We start from the raw sequence: 21,722 nt of genomic DNA, 5'->3' as shown, positions 1-21,722 counted from the left end.
AGAGAGAGAGAGAGCAAGAGAGATGGAGAGAGACAACAAAAGCCTTTCTCCTCCTGTGCTTGTGTCTCAGTGCAGTTCTGTGGCTCGGCACGCACAGGTATCATCATAGTATCATAGTATTGTGCGAGTTGGAAGGGACCTTAGAGATCATCGAGTCCAACTCCCGGGATTCGAGCCCTCTGTGTAGCAGAGCGGCACTTCTACCCCCTGCTCCACAGGGAGGGATTCGAACCCGGGCCCCCTGGTGTTGCAAACGGGAATTCTACCGCTGCGCCACCGGAGGCACACAGGTGCTGGAGTATTGCACAAAGGCTTGCAGTGAGCAAGGGGAGGGCAGCTGGGGTGATTTCATCTTTTCCTTTATCGTGTTTTAAAAGTCTGCAGCAAAGCAACACGTTCCCTCTTGCTCCCTCTCCTCCTAATCCCCCCCTCCCTCCTGCCAGAGAGGCACCACTTGGTGGGAAAGGCCAAAGAACACATTGCTGTGCAGCTGTGCTGCGGTTATTCTGCACTCACAAGAAATGAAGGAATGTTTGGCCAAGTGGAACCATCTGGATAAGGCTGTTCAGTGCAGGAGACAAAGGAGAAAGAGGAACACCAAGGAGAAGGGCTGGGATGGAGGTGATCTCAGTCACAGCTTAGGTGACCTAAGGGGAGAAAGGTGGAAGAAGCTTAGACAAGAAACAGTCACAGTCTGAAAATCAAACACCTCCATTGCTTTGTTGGATGAGCAGCCTTAGGAGTGCTCGTGGTGTAGCTGTTGGGTGCTGGTGCCCAAATGAAGGCCCGAATGCCTTCCCCATGTCACAATGGTGCCAACAGAGGGCTAGAGGTTGGAAACATAACTGAGAAACCAACTGGGCGAGAGGAACAGCTCTCTGACATTGGGAACCATACACTGCAAGGCTCCAGGAAGACACTGCGGCCTGCCAGCTGTGTGCAGAGCCGTCTAAGAGGCGTGCTGGCTACCCTGAGAGAGGGGGTAGGTGGGACCGGAGGCACCCTGAACTCCAGTGAAGGGAAAGCAGAGAGGCCGGGGGAAAACAAACGAACAAACAACAACAACAAAAACGGGAAACAGCGACCTGAAGGACGTGAGACAGCAGCAGCTGAAGAGCTGAGGCTGCAGACCGCAGAGTGAGCGCGAGGCCCTTCAGCCCCCTCAGGAGGCCGTGGCGGGAAACACCTCAACGCAGCGCCGGGCGGGAAGGCACCGCGCACGCGCATAGCCACGGCGGAGGGAGGGAAAGGGGGAGAGCGCCCCGCGTTCGAAAAATGCCCGCGGCTCCTCATTGGCCGGCGGCTCCACCGGGCCCCGCCCATCACCCGGCGAGGCCCCGCCCCCACCGCCCCGCCCCCGCCCCCTTGCCCCGGCCCCCCCCCCGCCCCTCCCCCGCCGGTTCCCCCGCCGTCGCCATTAAGGGCCGCTTTGTGTCCGCCGGGCCCGCTGGTGAGTGAGGGCCGGCCCCGCCCGGCGCCGCGCTGCACCGCGGGGAGGGGGCGGGGGGGCGGCCCGCTAGGCCGCGGGGCGCGGAGACGGCCTGCCGGAACTGCTTTCAGTGCCGCGCCGTGTCGCGATAGGCCTCGCCGTGGGGTGTTGTCGCGGCGCGGCCCGCTGCTCCTGCCCGGTGCCCGTACAGGCCTGCGGCCGGGCCCGAGCGCCTCCTCGTCGCCGCCCGTTCGTTTTCCCCCACCGTTCCGTTTATTTTCTTCCGCTGACTCGCTCCCTAGAGCCCGGAGAAGCGCCGCGCTCCGGGGCCGAGGGCTCGGTGCTCCGTGGTCGAAGGGAGCTGCGGACCCCCGCGCTGCTGCGGGCTGTGCTTTTCCCCCGGCAGGCCGCGCATCCCGCGCTGTGCGGCCGTATCCCCGACGGAAGAGCGGCGCAGCGCCCAGCTCCAGGAGCACTCTGCCTCCCCAGGGCCCTCAGTGAGCCCTTCCCTCCTGTTTTGTAACTGCTCCTGTGGCCGCGGGTGTTTGTAGAGCACGGGGGCAGCTCAGCCCTTGCTGCAGGAAAGTTGGGTAATGGGTGTGTTCGCTCCTTTTGCAGGCTGACAGTTAGCTGGCCTCTTCCGTGTTTCCGAGGTATTTTGGGAGTCTCCCTCGGTCACTAAGGGACCTTTGGGATAATGAGCCCTTATCGGGACTTAGCCATTCACTGATCGTTCGGGCGTGTGGTTTCTTTTGTTTGTTTGTACTGTAAATAGTGTTTTTAGCATCTTTAAGGAGCATTTGGCCAGTGGCAGCTGTTGAAGAGCTTCAGAAGTGCTCCTGTTGATAAACCGTGTGCACAGGGGTGAGAGGAGGAGGAAATGTTGCATTCCCCTTTCTCTGTGGTTGCTGGAGTTAGTTTTCTCTCCAGAACCTGTCTGGTTTTTGTTTGTTTTATTCCCCCTCCCAGTTTTGCCCTTCAGTAGGTTGTTGTGTTTCTTTTGCCAGAGTTTTGTTAGAAATGAGCCAGGCTGTTCTTGAGGATTTTAACTTCCTTGAGAGGGAGCCTGAGGAGTTTTACATTGATGGACTCTAATACGGAGGTGTGAGTAGATTTTATAGAGTAGCTGGAATTTGTAGCTTTCCTCAGATAGTGCTGATACCATATAATGAGTGATGGCTGAGTAAGTCATAGCTTGGCAGGGTTTGTATGGTGGTGTTAAATGTAGACTGTGTAAGCATGGAGGGTGTTGCTTGTAAAAGTTTTTTATCCTGCTGTGTAATGTTAACAGCCTGAACTTTCATGTGGTTGTTGGTGGTTTGTCAAAATTCACAATGTTTGATCCTGGAATTAAGAAATTTTGTCTTTTTAGATGAAACTCAGCAGCAGATTTCATGCTGGAATAGCTGTAAGTTTGTAAGCTGCACACACCTTAAACTGAAAGCTGAGCCTTGTGTGCTCTGATGTAGGCTGCTTCATTCTTTGGTTGCCTCTCTCAGTAGAAATGCATGGAGAATCCAGATCATGGACCTAGAATTGTTTGAAAACATGTCCTGAGCATCAGTGCAGTGAGGGGTTGTTTTTGTGCAGCTATGCAGATGTGAAAAATTACTGCTGGATATAAGGAGAGAAGATAATCCAGGCTGGGGAAGCAATCTTCTCTTCCTGTCTGCACAGGTCAAGGATGGATGGATAACATCTGAACCTGTAGTTCTTTTTATGTTGAGCTGGTATTCTTGGTGGTGGAGAATAGCAGAGATGAGGCATGGCTCTTTCCTTCTGTTTTAATAAGCATCTGTTGAAATCAAGCTGGCTATGAGTTTCTGTGTAATCCCAGTGGGAAGAGGTGCTGAGCTCAGTCTCAGGTGGGCAGGCACCCACCAACTCAATCTCACTGTAGGAATGTGCTGCTTTTTGCAATGGGAGCAGCATCTGTGCTTGCAGAATGGTGGCATTTAATCTTTGTGTTTCTGTGTAGAGCTCAACAGAATAGGCAAGGTACAAGTCAGCTTCTGTTTAGCAGTGTTTGGTGTCTACGGGCTCAATTCAGTGCTACCCTGAAGTGAAAACATATCCTCAGACTTATAAAATCTCTTGCCTTTGGGTGTCTGTGTGTAGGAATGCATGTGTTTAGGTGCTAGGAAGGTAGAGGACTTTCTCCATGCTCCCTCAAGCCCTAATGTGTTTGGAATTTTAACATTATAGGGAAGGAATCAATGGTAATAGAAGTCATAACACCAGTCACACCAAATTTTTTCTTGCCAGCCAAGTGGTGAGCTGTTGGATCTTTACATTGGACCAGTGCTGTTCTTTAATTGAAACAAGACGGTTTATAATGCTGCTAGCAGTGTGAGGTTCAGATAACCTGTAACAGATCTCAGGGAGACTCGATTGCTGGAGAGCTGTGAGCGCAGCCCTTGTAGCTTAGCTGAGGAGTGTATTTAAGTAGGGCACCTCCCGGCATATGGAGACGGTGTGGTGACTGCAAGGAGTAACAGCTGCTTCTGGATGGGAAAGTGCATGAAAAGCTCTGCTGGAGCAGCAGTGGTGGGAGCACAGTGTGGTGAAGGGACACACGGCCCAGGAGTGAATTTCTGAGCAGGTTGCCAAATAAGGATTAGAAGTGAGACTAACTCATATTCTGCATGCAGTCAGATATCTTATTTCTCTGAACGTTTTAGGGCTGCTCAACATGACTTGGTACTGCTGGTCTGATTTAATTAGGGCAGCAGGCTGCTTGGTGAATTGCAAAAACAAAAGCAAGATCAGTAAACACTGGAACAAATCTGTAAAGCAGGCTGAGAGAGGCAACCAGCTGAGAACTTCTAATGGATCTGTTTTGTAAAGCGAGTTTCTATCAAAGATGGTATGTTCTGCGGTCATGTAGATGCTGAAGGTTTTGCAGTAGGGCATTTTCCACCTGAGCTGCACTTCTAGGGAACAGCTTTGAGAATTTCAGAGGTCCAGAAGTCTTGGTAAAGTGGGCCTTGCAGTTTAGAGGGTAACATTTTTGCATGTTTGGTTTAGATTTTCACTTTTGCTTTGCTGAAATAGGGATGTTTCCATGTGCTTTGTTTTGTTTTTCTTCCCCCCGTGGCTTCTGAGACATTTAAATGCTCAGTTGCTCAAAACAGCATCAGAAAGTAGCAAATAACTGCATGATAAATAATAGCCTTGTTTTGAGATCTAGTTACTTTGCTTTCTTAAGCCTGTTTGGTAATAAAAAGTCCCTGTTTGCACTGCTTGTAAGACTGTCAACTTCACATCCTTTAACGGCTTCAAATCTGCAAGAACACAAATGCTTTCTTCTGCCAATCTGACCTGATCTCTAGGTACACCTTGCACAGGGTATTCCATGCTACCACATTGTGTCTATGAGCTATCAGCCACCATGTGCACACCATGTCACAGTAAGGGGACACCCCTTCCAGCACAGAGTTGGATTTGCTTTCTCATTTCTCTGTGGAATATTTGCTTTCATACCACCTGGCCAGGGTATCCAACCAGGAGTCTGTTGGTACTTGTGACAGTGCCATGGTCAGCTTGTCACATTCCAGACCTGATATTATCCCCAAACATTTTACCTTGAATCACACAGAATCACAGAATTGTAGGGGTTGGAAGGGACCTCTAGAGATCATTGAGTCCAACCCCCCTGCCATTGCAGGCTTGCTATACCACGTCACACAGGTAGGCATCCAGGCGGGTCTTGAATATCTCCAGAGAAGGAGACTCCACCACCTCCCTGGGCGGCCTGTTCCAGTGCTCCATCACCCTCAACGTAAAGAAGCTCTTGCTCACATTCGTGTGGAACTTCCTATGCTGAAGTTTCAGCCCATTTCCCCTAGTCCTGTCCCTATGTGTTACTGAAAAGAGACTCGCTACTATGGCTCCCACACTTCAGGTATTTGTAAACCTGGACCAAGTCCCCTCTCAGCCTTCTTTTCTCAAGGCTAAACTGACCCTGTTCCCTAAGTCTCTCCTCACAGGGGAGATGCTCCAGGCCCTTCACCATCTTTGATTGAGATTGCAGTCTGAGAAAAGCTGGAAAGTCCTTTGGCCAGCAGAAATTGGAGGAGTCCGTTGGGCTGTGCCTTGGATGAACTCAAATAAAGTTCCACTGTTGAGTCTCACCTAACACCTCTGCTTTTGTAGTGGTATTTCTTTTCTTTCACCCCCCACGCTATTAACAGCTTGCTGATAAATTGTGTAGAAATTGGTGCAGGGATATTTTTCATGGGGAACTTTCTTGCGCCTTTGCCTGGATTTTTCTCTCCTTGTGCTGAGACTGAATGCAGTCCATCATTTCAGCTACTCTAAGAATCCAGGAAGGTTTTTGGCCTCTTCCTGATTCCAGAGTGCAGTCTGGCATTTGTACAATGGCAAAACACACACAATACTTTCCAGTTCTTTAAAAGCAGTACTTTGGGACACTTCCCAAGATGCCGTAGTATCCAATGTGTGAGGCTGGGGCTGCATCTCCTGTTCTGTCTTTCTTCTTAGAAAAAAGCATTTGATTCCAACCTGAGGGTGGTGGAACTCCTCATTCTGCCCTTTCTGCCAATGAGGAAGGAAAGTCCCACAAAATAAAGAAGTGCTGGCTTCATATGTTCAAACTGGCTGTTAGTTTTCCTTTTTCTATCCTGACGTTTCAAAAGAAAGCTCTGTTCGTCTCATTTATTTTGTCTTTGGAATGTAGTGTGCTTTGCTTTTTCTGAGCTGCAGGTATGTGCAGGCAGCATTCAAGTTTATTAATGTATAAGTTGTAATGTATAATGTAATCAAGTTTATTAATTTATATTTATTAATAGTTTTAATCAGTGATTGATGATTTGGGGAAAGCAGTTTGCTGCCTGTTGGTCGTCAGCCCTTGCGAAGCCATCCGACCTTAATTAACACGTGTTGCCCTCCACTCTTCTTTCCCTGCTGTTGGGTTCTGAATGGGCTCTGCTGCTGTAGCTCAGGGGGTGACAGCTGTGCTCCCTGCAGGGTGTTGGGTTGCCCGGGGCAGAAAGTGGTGTGGAAGGAATCCTTCCAGACTGTGTGGAGCCCTGTTTCTGAGTTATGGAAGGGTAACAGTAAAGGAAATTAGTGGCTGGGAGTGTTTGACTGTTTCTTCATGAAGAGGAGAAGATGGTGCTCTGCAGCTAGATTCTGGACGAGGGAGGGTGAGTGCAGCCCTAGTTTGCCATAAGTGAGGTGTTGCTTTTGAAGCTTTTAAAGCGGGGTGGTGAGGTAAAGTGGGTGACAAAGTAAGGCCTCGAGTCAGCAGTGTGTCTTGCAAAGCTTTAACTTTTTTTTCTCAAAGGTTTTGATGGCTGTTTTCTTATTGAAGGATTCATGCGTTTCTTTTCATTGCATGGGGTTTAATTTGGGAGGGCTTCTGTTGTTTTATCTTCTGCCTAACAGGTTAAATGGTTTAATTCCTTAGGCTAATAGAAGCTGTGTCAGAGTATCGGGGCATGCTTTTCCCTGAAGGAGTGGCTTATTAGTTTAGTTACTTCATTGGTTGGCTTTACGCATGGTGCAATGACTGCTCTTTGTTAATGCTTCCTGTTAATTTAAATAGCATCTTTTTCTTTCAGATATGTGTAATGGGGCAGGCTGTGGGTCTGGCTTATACTTTTGCTATTTCTGCTACTCCCATAGCGCTCAAGTTTGTGTACATGTTTTAGCATCTCTGTTGAATGCCAGCGTTGACTGTCAGTTATGTTAGCCATGAGCTGTAAGCCATTTATTCTTTTCAATCTTCAGTTTGTTAGATACACGCATATAGATGTTTCCATTTTGTTAATTTTCACACCACATCTTTTCTGTACTTTAGGTTGACTCCTCACTGCACTGTGAAAGCCATTAGGAAAAAATCCTTGGGGTTAAAACCTGGGGCTCCGCAGTGTTACGTGCACTTGGGGCTAGAAATAATTTTAAATGTCGACTGGTCTGTCTGAAGCTGAACCCGTGCATCATAAGGCGCTTCCACTCTTAACGGGAACTCAGCTGATCCACACGGACAAGTTAAGTGAGGTAGGGGCTGACCCATTCTCCAGGCTTGCCCTTGGATCAGTCATTGACTTCCACTCCTGCTGAAGATTTCTTCGTGCTCTTTCTCTCCTGGTTCTAGGGAACTCCACTGGGAGCCCAGTAAACCCTCTAGGTGCTGTCTTTCCCCTTCCCTGCTTCCCCTGAGATGCTGCAGTTGTCAAAATCCTCAAATGCTCATCTCATTTAATGTGGAATGAAAATCTATTTTCTAACTATAAAATGCAAAGCTGTCCTCTCCTGGTCTACTTCAAAGGTGCTGGGCTGGATATTGTCTTGAAAATTCTGAAAAATATGAGCATAACTAGAATATTTCTACATATGCTGCTTTGATTTACTTGAATCTCAACTCAAAAGCTTTCTGAGTCTTCATCTGTCAGCATCTGTACTGACTCACAAATGCTTTTTGTAGAACGCTGAAGACGACACGATGCCGATCCGCCGCTCTGTTAATTCTTCTTCTCGAGAAACTCCTCCCAAAAGCAAATCTGCTGAAGGTGGTGAAGAGGTGAAAGCAGGTATGGTAACAATTCTCTGCTGGGTTGTTGTAGCCAACCACGGTGTTGTATCCAATCACAGGCTTGGATACTGAAGTTGCTGGAAAAATCTTACAGTTGTGGTTAAAATCCTAATGCTTGTCTCCTTTTTGCAGACTGTTCTTGGCTTGCTGGAAATATTGTACACTTTTCAGCAGGAAATCATTTGGTTTCTGCTTCATAACCTGTGTCATAGCCTTGACACTCCTAATATGAAAACAGAGCTAGATATTATCTCCTCTAGGCCTGCATGTTCTTCTGAATAAAGGTAGAAATTGAGAACTTTCAGTAGTGACAGGAAAATGGCTTGGAATTGAAAGGAGGAACTGATGAATGCAAACCAAAGCGTTTGATTATTTTTATTTTCCTGAACAGAATATTTTACCACACCGTGTAATAAAGCCTGATATTAATTAACGTGTCTGATCCCAGCAGCTTGACCTTGCTTTCTCAGAATGTGTCATTTCAGTATAATTTTCATTAGGTTTCAGTGATTTCTGTCCTCACTGGTGGGATGACTGTGTACATTATTTAGGAAAATAACTGTTAACACACAGGCAAATTTTAAACAGTGCTTTCATGGGAGGAAAGTTATGCACAGGAATGGAGCGGTAGTACTTAAGCTTCTTCTCGAAGACAGAAAACCAGTGCAGTACACAAAGGCATCCTGACAGACAGCTCTTTAGCTAAGCAGTGGCTAACAGCAGTTTATATGTGGTTAGGTTGTGGTTGAACTTGGTGATCTTGAGGGTCTTTTCCAACCTGAGCAACTCTGTGACTGTAATTCTATTTAAATGTTATCCATTAGCCAGACCGGTCCCTTAAGGCTTGCTCTTGGCTACATGTGCTTGAGTAAATTTGCTTGGTAAGTTGGTTTCTGACTGGATTTGATCGGGCTGAGAGACAAGTGCTATTGTTGATACAGTTGCAGCCTGAAGCTTTGTCAGATCTGGACAAATGGGATTGAATAGTTAAAATCCTTCAGTTGCCACAGCATGTAGTGTTGAAAAAGCAATGTTCGGAGACACATTTGTCATAAACAAAGCTGCTTATGCTTACCTTCTCTAATCGCTTCTAGAACTGTATGATTTTGCACCTTTTTGAGTTAAAATGCATAAAACTTGACCTGGGGAAAACCATCCATTTCCATAATGGTGATTTATTTTTTTTTTCTTTTTTTCCTTCTTCCCTTCCTCCCCTGCAGGCATTGTGATGGCAGGTGATTGCAACAGTAGCTTTCAGAAGTTAAGAGAAGGATGGGGAATTAGTTCATTGTGAAAATACTGTGTGATTTTGTTTGATTCTGGACGGCTGCACCATAGTGAAGCTCTTTCAGTATCTTCATTTGCTTTTTTTTTTTTTTTTAATCCTCCACCTTCACAAAGAGCAGTGGCTGGTTTTGAATAGTAACTTGATGCATTTTTACATCCTCTAGATGCAGAAGCCACTTCTGAGGAATCTGCCTCTGCTGGAGAAGAACAAGAGAATGAAACCCTGCCTGCTGCTGCACCCAGTGAAGCAGAACAGCCAAAGGAACCTGAGAATGAAGAGAAAGGGGAAACCAAGTCCTCAGAAGAAACCAAAAAGGAGTAAGGCTTGTTAAGGGCTGAACTTAGGAACTTGGGTAGGAGAAAGGTTGCTTCTGTAGATGGAAAAGATTATGGGAGAGATGGAGGAAATAGGATGTGTCCCTTTTTTTTAAAAAAAAAAAAAATTTAAAAAAAAATGTGTCAGTTTTTCACAGGAAAAAATATTTTCAGTGTCAAATGTTCTAGGCCTGTTTTTTTTTTGTTGTTGTTGTTGTACTTGTTGGCTTGTTTTACAGTGTCCCATCTTACTATTGCTTTGCATTTTTCCTAAGCGAGAAGGATCAGTCTAAGGAAAAGGAGAAGAAGGTGAAAAAGACCATTCCTGCGTGGGCTACTCTTTCTGCTAGCCAGCTGGCTAGGGCACAGAAACAAACTCAGATGGCTGCCACTTCACGTCCAAAGATGGATGCTATCTTAACTGAGGCCATCAAGGTAAGTAGGAGTCAAGTGTTTCTTCTGTTCACCTGTCACAGAGCAAAAGGATGTAACTACAGTTTATGGTTTCAGCTTTCTGATGGTACAGGTGATAGTGCTGTCTCCTTAGCAGGAAACTTAACTGTGAGGCACATTTGCTTCTGTCTGGAAACTCACGGAACTGAAACATGATGATGATGGAGGGGCCCTGTAGCTTTTCTTTGTTCAAAATTTGTTTCCCTCCCTGGTTAAAATACTGGAAACAGCTCTGATGACATAACCTGTTTGATTACTGGTGTCCTTTAATTCGATATGCTTCCTAGCCGTAGTTAACTTGGTTTACCTTGATAAATCCATCTATTCAATGCATACCTTTTCCAGCATCTTATCATAATTAAGAGCAGATGGGAATACTCTTAGCTAGCATTCCAAGTAGTGTTGGTTTTAGTTGACTGTACTGTATTCTGCTTGTCAGAAGAGACTTGTGCTGTTGTAGTTGCTCTGCAACTCTGCTGTTTTCACCTTGAAACTTGGTTCATGTAGATTGCCTTCCCCAGAGACCTGTACTCTACCAGCCTTAATTACAAGATGGACTTTTGAGACCCTGAAGCACACTGTGGTGTGTCCAAATCTGTTAGACTGAGAGAAGCCATGCCATAAACTTCAGGTTACTCTAAGCTTTACATTTCTAGAAATGCAATAGCATTACCAGGGCAGATAATGAAGGTCAGTGCTTTACTATACTGTGCATAAGTAAACTTTATCCTGTACTGTGCAGCGGTGGTTTTGGTTAGTCTTTCTGAAGCCATCTAGATCTGGTAACTTGCTTAAACAGAGAGGGCTTTATCAAGTCACAGTTGGGGTTTTCTACAGTATGTCAATTCTCTGAAGTTTAAAACACAATTTTTTGTCCTGTTCTGATCCCTGGTTGGAAGACTCAAGTGATGCAGGCTGGCTGACATGAATCTTCAAAGACAGTAATCCTCAAGATACGATCTTCAAATTGGTGTTTGTTAGTTTTATTAGTTTGCTAATGCCAGTCCTTTATCTCCTTCAAAAGATATCAGCAACTTGTTCTGATAAATATGTTAACAATCACTTTGACATCATTATAATGAATTACTAATGACTCACTAGCTGAGTAGTGCTGGTTTGCCCAATTGTAACTATTTTTTGTAATAGCATGTAGTTTATATGCCATTACTTTTCAGTGCTTCAGAATAGGAGAGTAGTTGACGTGCTTGCTGTTCTGCATTTGTGTTTGTTCTTCAGCCACTCTCTGAAAGAGAGTGTATTTTCTACTCCTGAGTCACTGTAGGAAAAGGGTCATCCTGTGCTGGCCTCTGTGCATCATCAGCTCAATCTCTCTTCTGGTCCCATAGCAAAGTAGTTTCAGTCCAGATGTTCTTTACTAACTTTTGATCCTGTTACAGGCATGCTTTCAAAAGAGTGGTGCGTCAGTTGTTGCAATACGTAAATACATCATCCACAAATACCCTTCCCTGGAACTGGAGAGAAGAGGCTATCTTCTAAAGCAAGCCTTGAAAAGGGAGCTAGAGAGAGGGATCATCAGGCAGGTAAGGGTCACTTTGTGGGGCGGCGCTGCTGATGGTATTCCTGAATCACACAGGAATTTAAGAAACCGTTAGCAGGCCTCTGGGGAGATCATGTTCTTCATCTTGGGGGTTCTTCAATCTCTTTGTTCACTTTGTTAGACACTGATAGAATTTCTGCATGGTTCTGTCTGTCGGATGCTGTGCACTGTTGTCTGTGGGTGACTGTTTCATGGTGATAAATTGCTGCTGTGATGCTGCATGATGTGTCTTCAACCTAAGTCTAGCCACGTCACTTCTGCAGAAGCGTGTGGCCTTCAACGCTGCAGCCTACACCTGTGATGCTGGTTTTCTTAGGACCCTCTTGCCCTGACCAGGAGATATGTTTGTCATGTCTAGCCATGGCTTCTGATCTACTGAAGTAGATTCAAATCCAACTTCTGCTCCTTACAGCTAATCACCAGGATGAGCATTCATTCAAAATCTGCTACTGATGTTGCTTTGTCTCCTTCAAGCAGTTATTTTCTTGTGTTACTTTGCTAAAGGCTGAAATGGACTTTGTTTTGAACTAGGTGAAAGGGAAGGGAGCTTCTGGAAGCTTTGTGGTGGTGTCTAATGCAGGAAAAACTGTTCAAAAAGCCAGAGACAGAAAGGTAAGGTGGTGTGCTATGAACATTATTCTGAAACACGTGCATCTTATGAAATGCAACTCAAACAATTTCCTCCTCCTTGCTGTACCTTTCCTCCCCAAGTACAGTAATTAAAACATCTGTTTCACTGAAATCAGAATCAGAAAGCCAGGATGAGAAATTAAGTAGAATAATCAAAATCTTAGTTTTAAAACGTTGACATTAAACCCCTAGGCTTTGGTTCTGAGGCAGAAAACTGAATAACCCTGAAGTTCCTCTTCAGTCTTTACCTGGCAGAGAGAGATCCCTCTCAGGTATTTTAAGAGAACTTTCTGCAACTGCTGTTTCTCTTTTATCTGTTGTGTGAATAAATGGAAGACCTCAGTCTTCTGCACTATCTGTCAGGCAAATGTTTTCCATTGGCAGAGAGGACAGAGGGAGGAAGTAGTGAATGTCCTAAGGCTTCTGGAGGGAAGCTGCAGATGTTGGGCATGTATCGTCCTGAGGTAGTGTCATGTCTGAGTCCAGTCCTCGCAATTAGTTGTGTTCCAGCACTGCTGTTCTCTGCTCCCCACTGCACCAGATGTGTGAAACACATTTTTAATGCTGTAGTTTCAAAATGCATAGCTGGAGTTGACAGCTTAGACAGGTGATCCCAGGGAGTTCTCTAGCACTTTTTTGCTTACCTCTTGGCTATGGGGCTGACCCCAAGGCCTAAACTTTGCAGTAATAGTGACACATTAAATACCAGAGCACTATAGGAAACTAATTAGATGTAACTTATTTTTAGATAGAACTGTGGGCTCCATGGCAAGTTTGAGTAAGGCACCTGATAACTATTAACTCATCACTTTTCTTGTCTGCAGTATATTTGCGTATTTGTTTTTTAGTTGCTTTTTCCATGTCACAGCAAAACAAATGGATGGCTTTTGGTTTTGGTGAATTTAGCTGGCAGGTGAGCAGCACCTTCACCTGTTTGACCATTTGCAAAGCTCCTGTTCAGTATCAAAATTATTAAACTTAAGCAGATTTCCTGGCTGTCTTTTCTCTCGTTTACATAAAGGGGGTCATTCCCTCCTGGTAGCTACAAAGTGATGGAGGAGAATTCAGGAGAAAGGAATGTTACCTTCAAGCAAAACTTTGTCCTGTCAGTTGAACAAAAGTGCTATTTATTGTTGGGAAAATTGGACCTGTATAAACAGGTCTTGTCTTTGATGATTTTTATTTTGTGTCAGCATGAATCATTTTCACCTGACTCTGTCATTGAAAAGTAACAAAGAAAAAGCCTCTATTAAAAAAATAAAGAGGAGAAGGGAAGTGTTTACTTAAAAAACAAACAAATGAAGAAACAAACAAAAAACCAGGAATACAGATGTTGCTAAATACTCTGATTTTCCTATACTCCTGTGAGAATTCCAACAGGTTTGCTAGATTTCACTTGAGCTGCTAAGTTGTCTAAATTCTAAGAGCTACCTTACAGAACTTGATTTTCCAGACCTGTAGCAGTGTCAGGAGCACTTCTCCTTACCTGTGCACTGCTGGTTCAGAAAGAAACAGGTCTAGGCCCCACTGATGCATAAAAGTGTATGTATTTCAGAAAAGCACTTCCGTTTCGACTCCAGAACAACAGGTCAAGCTGGAAGACATCCTGCCACTGGCTTTCACCCGCCTTTGTGAGCCAAAAGAAGCTTCTTACAGCCTGATCAAGAAATATGTGTCTCAGTATTATCCCAAACTCAAAGTAGATATCAGGTAGGTGCAAGGGTATGCTCTTGAAGCAGAGCATCCCTGAAATGCTGTCTTCCTCTGGTTTTGCCTCCCCCCCACAGTAATTCCATTCAGTATTTCATCAGGCAGCAGGCAGGTGGTGCTCTGCGCTGTACAGCCTGGAGGAAAGCTTGAGAGGAGCTGTAGCTTTTCTCTGCATCCCTCCACACCCAATCTTTGTTCCTGATGCTGACATCAGCAGTGCTGTATGCATCTCTGCCTTTAGCAGGAACCAGATATGGTTCATAGATATGTGGATATGAAAGCTTCTCCTCAGAATTTTTTTCCAGTGTGGTTCTGAATGCTTTGACTGGCACACGTTTAAAATAATTTGAGAGTCTGCATACATGGAGTGTGTCAAGGGTCAGGAAGGAAGCTAATCCAGTGAAGCCCCGTGCATCACCTCTTACTGTGGCTTGTACTCAGCTCCTTGTTTGTCTGTGAGCTGACTGACTCATTGCCCACCAAATCCCATGTACAGACGTGTTTCAAAATGAATAAATCCTTCAAAATGAAGCTTGTTTGTTTCTGGATATGCAGTGACACCCAAAAAGCACTGCAGTAGAATTTCCGCTAACGTGTGTTGTTCATCTCATGTAACCAGCACTTGCTGACAGATCTCCATTTAAAATGTCTGTATGTAGGCAGACACCTCTTGTAAGTACAGCTTCTCTCACGTTCTCTGTAGAGTGTTGTTTTGCTGTTTGTTTTTTAAGCTGTCGGTGTGTGTCAGTAAAGCTTTATCCTCCTGTATTTCAGACCCCAGCTGTTGAAGAATGCCCTGCAGAGAGCTGTAGAAAAGGGCCAGCTAGAACAGATTACAGGGAAAGGAGCATCTGGGACATTCCAGGTCAGAGCTGAAGTTCATCTTTTTTTGTTGCCTGTAATAACCAGGAGCCTTGGACATAAGTTAACATGCCCTCCCCACCCCAGTTTTATTGGGTGCCCCTTTCTTTAGCAGCCTGTTATGTTCAGCAGTTATGAAGCAGTAGGACTCTTTATCTTCTTGGTTTATGTTTGAGGAAGAGGCCCCTCTGCCTTCCTTGCTTGGCATGCTCTGCACACTGCTTCAGCTCTGACTCATTAACACAGTAGGGGAGATGGTGGGGTAAGCTTTCCATTGCTAATTGTAAGTGCAGTGGGTACCCCAGATGTCTGCAGTGTTCTTCCTCGTGTCTGTGCCATACGTGTCTCTTGGGGTACATTTGGTCTGTGGGATGAAGGAAGGTGTAATTTATTTCCTTCCCTGAGTGACAGGCCCTTAGATTGCTACAGACTGCAGTGTGCTTTGGGACTGGGACAGTCTGTTACCAATAAAAAGCTCTCCAGGCCAGCTGACTCAATAGGCCTTGTCCTACCATTACAGCTGGGAGAACAGCATTCCCTCTGCAGTGTTTTAATATAAAACATATCTGTGCTAATGCAGGAGCGCCGACCCATCTGGTGCAGAGGAGCTTGTCCTGACCTGGTTTGGGAGAATTTTGTCTTGATGCTTTTCTCTTCCTCCTTGGAAAATAGCTGAAGAAGTCAGGGGAGAAGCCCCTGCTGGGTGGGACTCTGATGGAAGATGCCATCCTGTCTGCTATTGCGGCCATGAATGAACCGAAGACCTGCTCCACCACAGCACTGAAGAAGTATATCCTGGAAAACCACCCAGGGACCAACTCCAACTTCCAAGGTAAAGTCCCAAACTATCAGACTATTTTATTTTTTTTCCCCAAACTCTGAAGGAGAACTCAGCAGCTGCAGATGCTGGGGCAGGTTTGTGCAGCATGTTTAAACTATTTGATTGAGCTTGTTAGGGAACAGGCATCTTACTCTTTGAGCTGCAGAGATGCTCAGTGTTTTTAATTCCCATAAGTTCCTTTCAAACCTGACTACTTTCTGAGACATGATGCATGTTTCTCTTGTCTATAGCACTTTTCTGGGAAGGTAGAGCAGTATTTCAACTACTTTTCTGTTCTTGAACTGCTGACAGGTTTTTTCTTTGTATTGAAAAATCTGCAGCTTGATGTAAACACAACTCCTGTTTGCTTTTTATTTAAAGAAATTACACAGTCTAACTTATATTTTGTATACATCCCTCTTGGTGTTTTGTTTGAGGACCTCCTCTTGTTCTGATTTTGAAAAATCAAGCAAGTGAGGAGGGAAAAGACTTAATCCTGTTGTATTTGGAATAAGGTTTGGCATATCTTCATTCCCAGTAATGACAGTAGTGTCACTGTGGATTTTGTGTGAGCAGAAGCAGCAATAACAGCAGATTTTCTCCTGTGTTACTTGTATTTTTTGGTCTGAGCCAAACAACATGGTTGTTTAAGGTAGGCTGGAGGTCATTTAAAAGAGTGTGAGTTTGCAACATTTTCTAGTAGTATCAGCCCTAAAGGTGGATCATCTTGTTACTGTGGCTTTGTGATGCTGGAGCCATTCCTCTGGGGACAGAGAGGAGGATGCTGATCTTGCAGTTATCACCTGGAGCTGAAGCTCAGCATCCACACAGTTCTTTAAGGTAGGGTTGAACAAAGTGCAGAGGAGTGCAGCCTGCCTCCCAACAGTATGGGCTGAAGAAGTTGCCTGTGGCCATTTACCAGTGAGAGGTGGATGTCAAGTGGGACTTCTTAATCTTGGAGCAGGGAAGAGAGTTTCCAGGCTTACTTGTTTATCTTCAGGACTGCTGGAAGCTGTCCTGGCTGTAGAGGCCTCTGTTCAGCTGGTCCCGAGTGCTTGTCAGTCTTGCAAGTCAGATAAGGAAATTTCAACTAGCAATGTGTTGTTCTTTTCCTACTTCCATTACTTAAAAAGGATATTGCTGCTCTCTGCTGTTTTAGGAGCAACCAGAGGAGGATCTGTCAGGGTGTAAAAGCAGGCAGGTACCCACTGTGCAGTCAGTGCTCTATATTATTCCATCACACTTATAACTCCAGTCAGATCCTTCACATGCTGCTGTTGATCTTTGCTACCCTGCGTAAAAATAGGCTGATCTTGTTTGTTTGTTCCTGTTTATAAAATAGAGTGAAGGCTTATTTTAACAAACTCTTTGAAGGACGCGTTCAGGACAGCTGAGACTTGAGTTACATTTGGGCAGAAGTAGCTATGCACTGCTATTGAATGCAGTCTGAAATAACGGTGCCCTAATCATGACATCAAAAACCTGTCACTTTTCTTGACTTCTTCCTTCAGCGAATGCAAAGCTTCAGTTGCTCATGGTTCAGGAGGCAACATTTGAATCTTCTCAGTTGTTTGAATCTTTAGGAAAATTAACTGTGATTTAGTGTGTCTTATTGAAAGGGGAAGCTTTGAAGCTCAGTGTTCTCACTGGGTCCTTCACAAAGCAGCAGGTCGTTGCTGAGTGTAGAAAGAGGTATTGCAAAGAGCAGGAGGATTAGACAAGTGGATTAAGACAGTAACACAACCTTTCTGATTTTTATTTTATTTTTTTAATTTTTATTTATTTATTTTTTTCCACAGTACATCTACTGAAGAGAACCCTACAGAGATGTGAGAAGAATGGCTGGTTGGAGCAGATTTCTGGAAAGGGCTTCAGTGGAACCTTTCAGCTTTGCTTTCCTTATTATCCTAGGTAAAGGCCTTGGCTGTAAAAGGATGCTGAAGATAGGTCAGCCAGAGAGCATTGCTGAAGTTCATAGGAAGGTTTAATAATTGAAAAACCACAGCATTGTCACCTGTCTTGCTCTAGGTGATGACATCACTTAGTGTCTGTCTGTGAGCGGACATAAAGCTGACTTCATTAGCCAGGGAGACTAAGGGCAATGAAAATATTGGGCTAAATACTCTCATGTACTCTGTCATGATGGTTGTGTTTTGTTTTGTTTTGTTTTTTTCCAAGACAGTAGATATTTAAACATTCCCATGTTAGAACAAATCTGCATGAGCAGGTGGAGTATGCTGTACTTAATGCACATAGTAGGACCGAGCCTTTCATGGTGCTGATGTGGAAGAGAGGTGGGAGGAGGGAAGGTAGCCTTCATTGGCCACCCCTAGACAAAAAGCAGCATTTTCTCTGGTGCTGTGAGTGTAGATTGCACTGGGCCACAGGGAGCCCAGGGATGTGACTTAGTATCCCATGAAGAGCCAAATAACAGCACAGTAATTAATGTTTCTGCTTCCCGCCTTTTGTCATGTATGTGTAAAGTCCTCTAGCTCTGGCCTGCATTCAGAGTCACTGGACTCTGGTCTTGTTCTTTCATTGTTTGCACAAAAGGAAGCAATTAGGGGTAGCCAAGGCCCTAGAAGTAAGTCATGCTCTGACAAGAATTCTCTTGTAGCCCAGATGTGCTCTACCCGGAGAAGCAGCAGGATGAGGACTCTGAAGAATCTGATGAGGAAGAGGAGGAGGAATCTGAGGAGGAAGAAGAATCTGAAGAGGAGGAGTCTGAGGAGGAAGAGCCACCACCGAAGAAGAGGTATGGAAGCATAAGAGAGAAATGGGCTCCTTTGGATGAATATAGAAGTGACAGTCAGAGCTGCAGAGTCTTTTGCTGTGGCTGCTGATCTGCGAGGCTGGTCACCCAGGAGATATCAGGAGCTTTATTTTCCAATATTGTTTTGAGCTGAGGGAGCTGTTAGAATCAGGACTTCTCTTAGATGTGTCTGCAGAAGCAATGCTGTGTTCCAGAGATGATAATCTGTCACTCTGTAGCTGGAATTCCTCCCAATGAGAAGAATATTTATTCTTTGTAGTGCCTTTAATCTCCTCGGTGCCTTTTGTGCTCTACAGAAGTGTGGCACTGCTTGCATTGTTGTTTTCTGAGGAAACTTTTTCCTACTGTATTGTCTGTCTTGCTCAGAATATGGGTTTAAGGTAAATGTTGTTCATTAAGCAATAAAATCACTCTCAGAGAGACAGAGAGAACATTTAACTCGCCAAATTGTTCTGACAATTAACTTAGGCATATAACCGTACAAATAATGACAGTCTAACAAAGGCGCCAGTGAGATATCTTTGGGGACTGAGAAGCATGAAGTTTGGCAAGATCTACCATGGGGCTTCTTGGTTTGTGGTATTTAGCTAATGAAATGTACTGCTGCATGAAGGAACAAACATCCGTGGTAAAGAACAAAGATGCCAAGATCTGTTTCATTTATGTAAATTGATGACAGCAGCTCTGCTCTGAGTAGCGTTTGCGCCTCCACTGACATCCTGTGCTGCCTTTCTGACAGGATGCAGAAGAGACCTCCTCCAAAATCACGGAGCAGGGCCCCTCCAATGAAGCGAAGAGAATCCAAGCCCAAGCCCAGAAAGACCCCTGCAGCCCGCCGGGGAAAAGCAAAGCCCCCACCCAAGGTGAAAACCCCTGTAAGAAAAGCCAAACCAGCAGCTCCAGCCATCAAGAAACCCTCTGGTGGCAGCTCTTCCAAGAAACCAGCATCGAGCGGGAGGAAGGAGGTGAAACCTTCTGCCAAGGGCAAATCTGCCATGAGGAAATCTCTTCGGGCAAAAAAGTAAATATTTCCACTGTCAGGGAATCCCATGATCAAATCCACAATCTTGTTTTATAAAGTTAACGTGCATTTGTATTTTAGTTCTGATGCTTAAACACTCTTTTTTTTTTTTTTTCTTTCTTCTTGAATGATGGGGAAAAAGCTGAAAACTAAATCAAACCAACCTAAGCATTTGTTAGATCTCAGTGCTGTGCCTTGTGCCTACCCCTCCCTTGAAGCAAGTCATCTTTAGTTTCTGCAATAATCTTAAGACTTTTCTAGGACCTGTAACCTGTACATTTTATGGTGTTCCTCTTTGGGTTTGGGGGGAGGGCAGCGTTTAGAAATTCTTCAAAGAACTTCTTTGTATCTTTACAGGATCTTTAGCAGGAACATGATGATTGGGGGAAGTATTCTTAATTGAGAAGGTATGACGGCACTAGAGTCCTCCTTAGATCCCCTGCATGATGAGGTCCTTCCTGCTTCTGTGAAGAAGCAGTGTATATATACAGCACTTGCACTGAGTCCTGGAGGTGCTCCTTTCTGCTCAGCTGCGATGCTGGCAGGTTGAGGAGGTGCATGTGGCTTTTTCAGACTGGCACAGTTTGTGAGAGTGGGTTCAGGTCTTCAGTCAACGGAGGCTGCCGTGTGTACCAAGCATCTGACACCAGAGGGGCTCTAAAAGGGGTAGTTCTCGGGTGGGTGATTTGAATTAGTGTTTCCATGCTACTTCTGTTACCTTAAAACCAAAATATGTAAAAGTCTTCTTGAATCCAACTTTAAAATGTTTTTAAGAAATGAAGAGCCTAAGTTTTGTCACTTCTTGTTTACCCTTTTTTAAAAAGAAAAGTTGGAAAGCTATACAGTTGCTAATGTAGAGATGCTGGGAAGGGAGGAACATGCAGTTTGCTAAAATAAAATGAAACTAGATTCCGTGCCTGCTCTGTGTGTCCTTCATCTTCCTTGCTACAGCTTCTTGCTCCCGGAAGCCCAGAGAGGTGTGAATTACAGTGAGCATGCTTTGCTGCAGAAACAAGCCTTTGTTAGAAGTGCACTGCTGGTGTCAGAGAGCATCCTGAACTCACCCTTGAGAGGGGCAGTGTGATTGATTCAAATGTGACCCCATTGCTTCACATACTTTTGGGAAGAGCTTTGCATCTGCCACACTGGGAGCAGTGGAAGTGCCTCCGGAAATCAAATGCAAAATGGAAAAGCATCCTTACTCTGTTTACCCTTTTTCAGGTGTGGGTCTCAGTGTGCTACCTCCAATAACTGGGAGTTTAAAAAGCTCTTACATAAATGCTCTCCAGTGCTTATGGCCCTGGAACAAGGACTCAAGGAGCAGGCTCACAAAAGCTGTGTCTAACATGAAACAGAGTGAAGGCACTCAAGTAACTCACGGGGCTGTAAAGCAGTTAGAAACTTTGGTAAATGGCTTTCCTGCCGCTGCATGTACTGAAACAGTGGGTTTTGGTGGTGTTTTCCTCCAAGCAAGTACTGGAGCATGCCAGATCTGAATAACGGCCTTCTCTCTAGGATGCTTGGGGGGGGGTGCGGAGTCCTCTTCCCTGCTGCCGGCCTGCAGCGCCTCCCTCTGCTCTCTTTGTGGGGATGTTTCCACCCTGACAACCAAAATCTGCTAAACCACCTGCATAGCTCTGATCCTTTGCACTCGAGCATGGCTTAATTTTGCTGCAAGTGTTATGCTAAAAGCTGCTATTGGTTCTCTTGGTCACCTCCAAACTCTTTAGTTGTGACTTTTGTTGCTGGTTGGGCCACCTGCCCTCTCAGGGCAGCCTGGAGCCATGAACACCTTCCACTGGGGACTGGATGGGGAACCTCAGCCTGCAGCACAGTGGGGAAAAGCAGCGAGTCTCTGGGAAGCTTTGCACCAGCTCTGCTGTGTCCCCAGCCTGCTTCCTGGCCAGACTGGCTGTGTTGCGTTATTCCCTCAGTCCCATCTGTCTTTTTTCCCTTCCTTTCTGCTGTTTCAATGCTGTTGGCTCCACCAGGGCTCTCCATGGTGTGCCGAAGCAGTCAGCGTTGGTGCCATGGGAGCCCTTTTCCTTACTTCCTTGTGCACACCGAGGTGTTGGGGTTTTTGGAAGCGCTTCCAAAAGCTGAGGCTGCACCTTCTCCCCATGGCATTGCTTTCCCCTTTCAGGTGCCGCTCTGGCTGTGGGCAGTTGCTGCCTTGTTCCCAACTGGAGCGTTTTTCAGGTTTTCCTGATGCAATGTTGAGATTTGGGGAAGTAACTTTGGGAGGTGGGGGAAACAACATTGAGGTCTTGGGGCACAATTTGGAGTTCTAGGGGCATGACATTGAG

General features: G+C 45.3%; 1 protein-coding gene across 3 annotated transcripts; it reads left to right on the top strand.

Annotated features, from left to right (window-relative positions):
- The first annotated feature begins 1,377 nt into the window (after positions 1-1,377).
- Positions 1,378-20,337, top strand: HP1BP3 (heterochromatin protein 1 binding protein 3). Of its 3 annotated transcripts, none has more exons than XM_072354433.1 (13): positions 1,378-1,450; positions 7,254-7,453; positions 7,881-7,986; positions 9,440-9,593; positions 9,866-10,025; positions 11,441-11,584; positions 12,133-12,213; positions 13,787-13,941; positions 14,716-14,806; positions 15,475-15,634; positions 17,422-17,533; positions 18,240-18,377; positions 19,135-20,337. In XM_072354433.1, exons 2-13 carry the CDS (start codon positions 7,358-7,360, stop codon positions 19,418-19,420), a joined length of 1,683 nt encoding a protein of 560 aa, XP_072210534.1. In that variant the 5' UTR covers positions 1,378-1,450; positions 7,254-7,357; the 3' UTR covers positions 19,421-20,337. The 3 variants fall into 3 exon arrangements, with proteins under 3 accessions (XP_072210534.1, XP_072210537.1, XP_072210536.1); XM_072354435.1 differs by lacking the exon at positions 1,378-1,450 and adding an exon at positions 6,419-6,597; XM_072354436.1 differs by lacking the exon at positions 7,254-7,453 and having other exon boundaries at positions 1,382-1,450.
- The last annotated feature ends 1,385 nt before the right edge of the window (positions 20,338-21,722 follow it).

Source organism: Excalfactoria chinensis, chromosome 20 (genome assembly GCF_039878825.1).
Source record: "Excalfactoria chinensis isolate bCotChi1 chromosome 20, bCotChi1.hap2, whole genome shotgun sequence".
Lineage (NCBI taxonomy): Eukaryota > Metazoa > Chordata > Aves > Galliformes > Phasianidae > Excalfactoria > Excalfactoria chinensis.
Note: the sequence above shows the minus strand (reverse complement) of the source record. Positions and strands in the feature narration are given on the sequence as shown.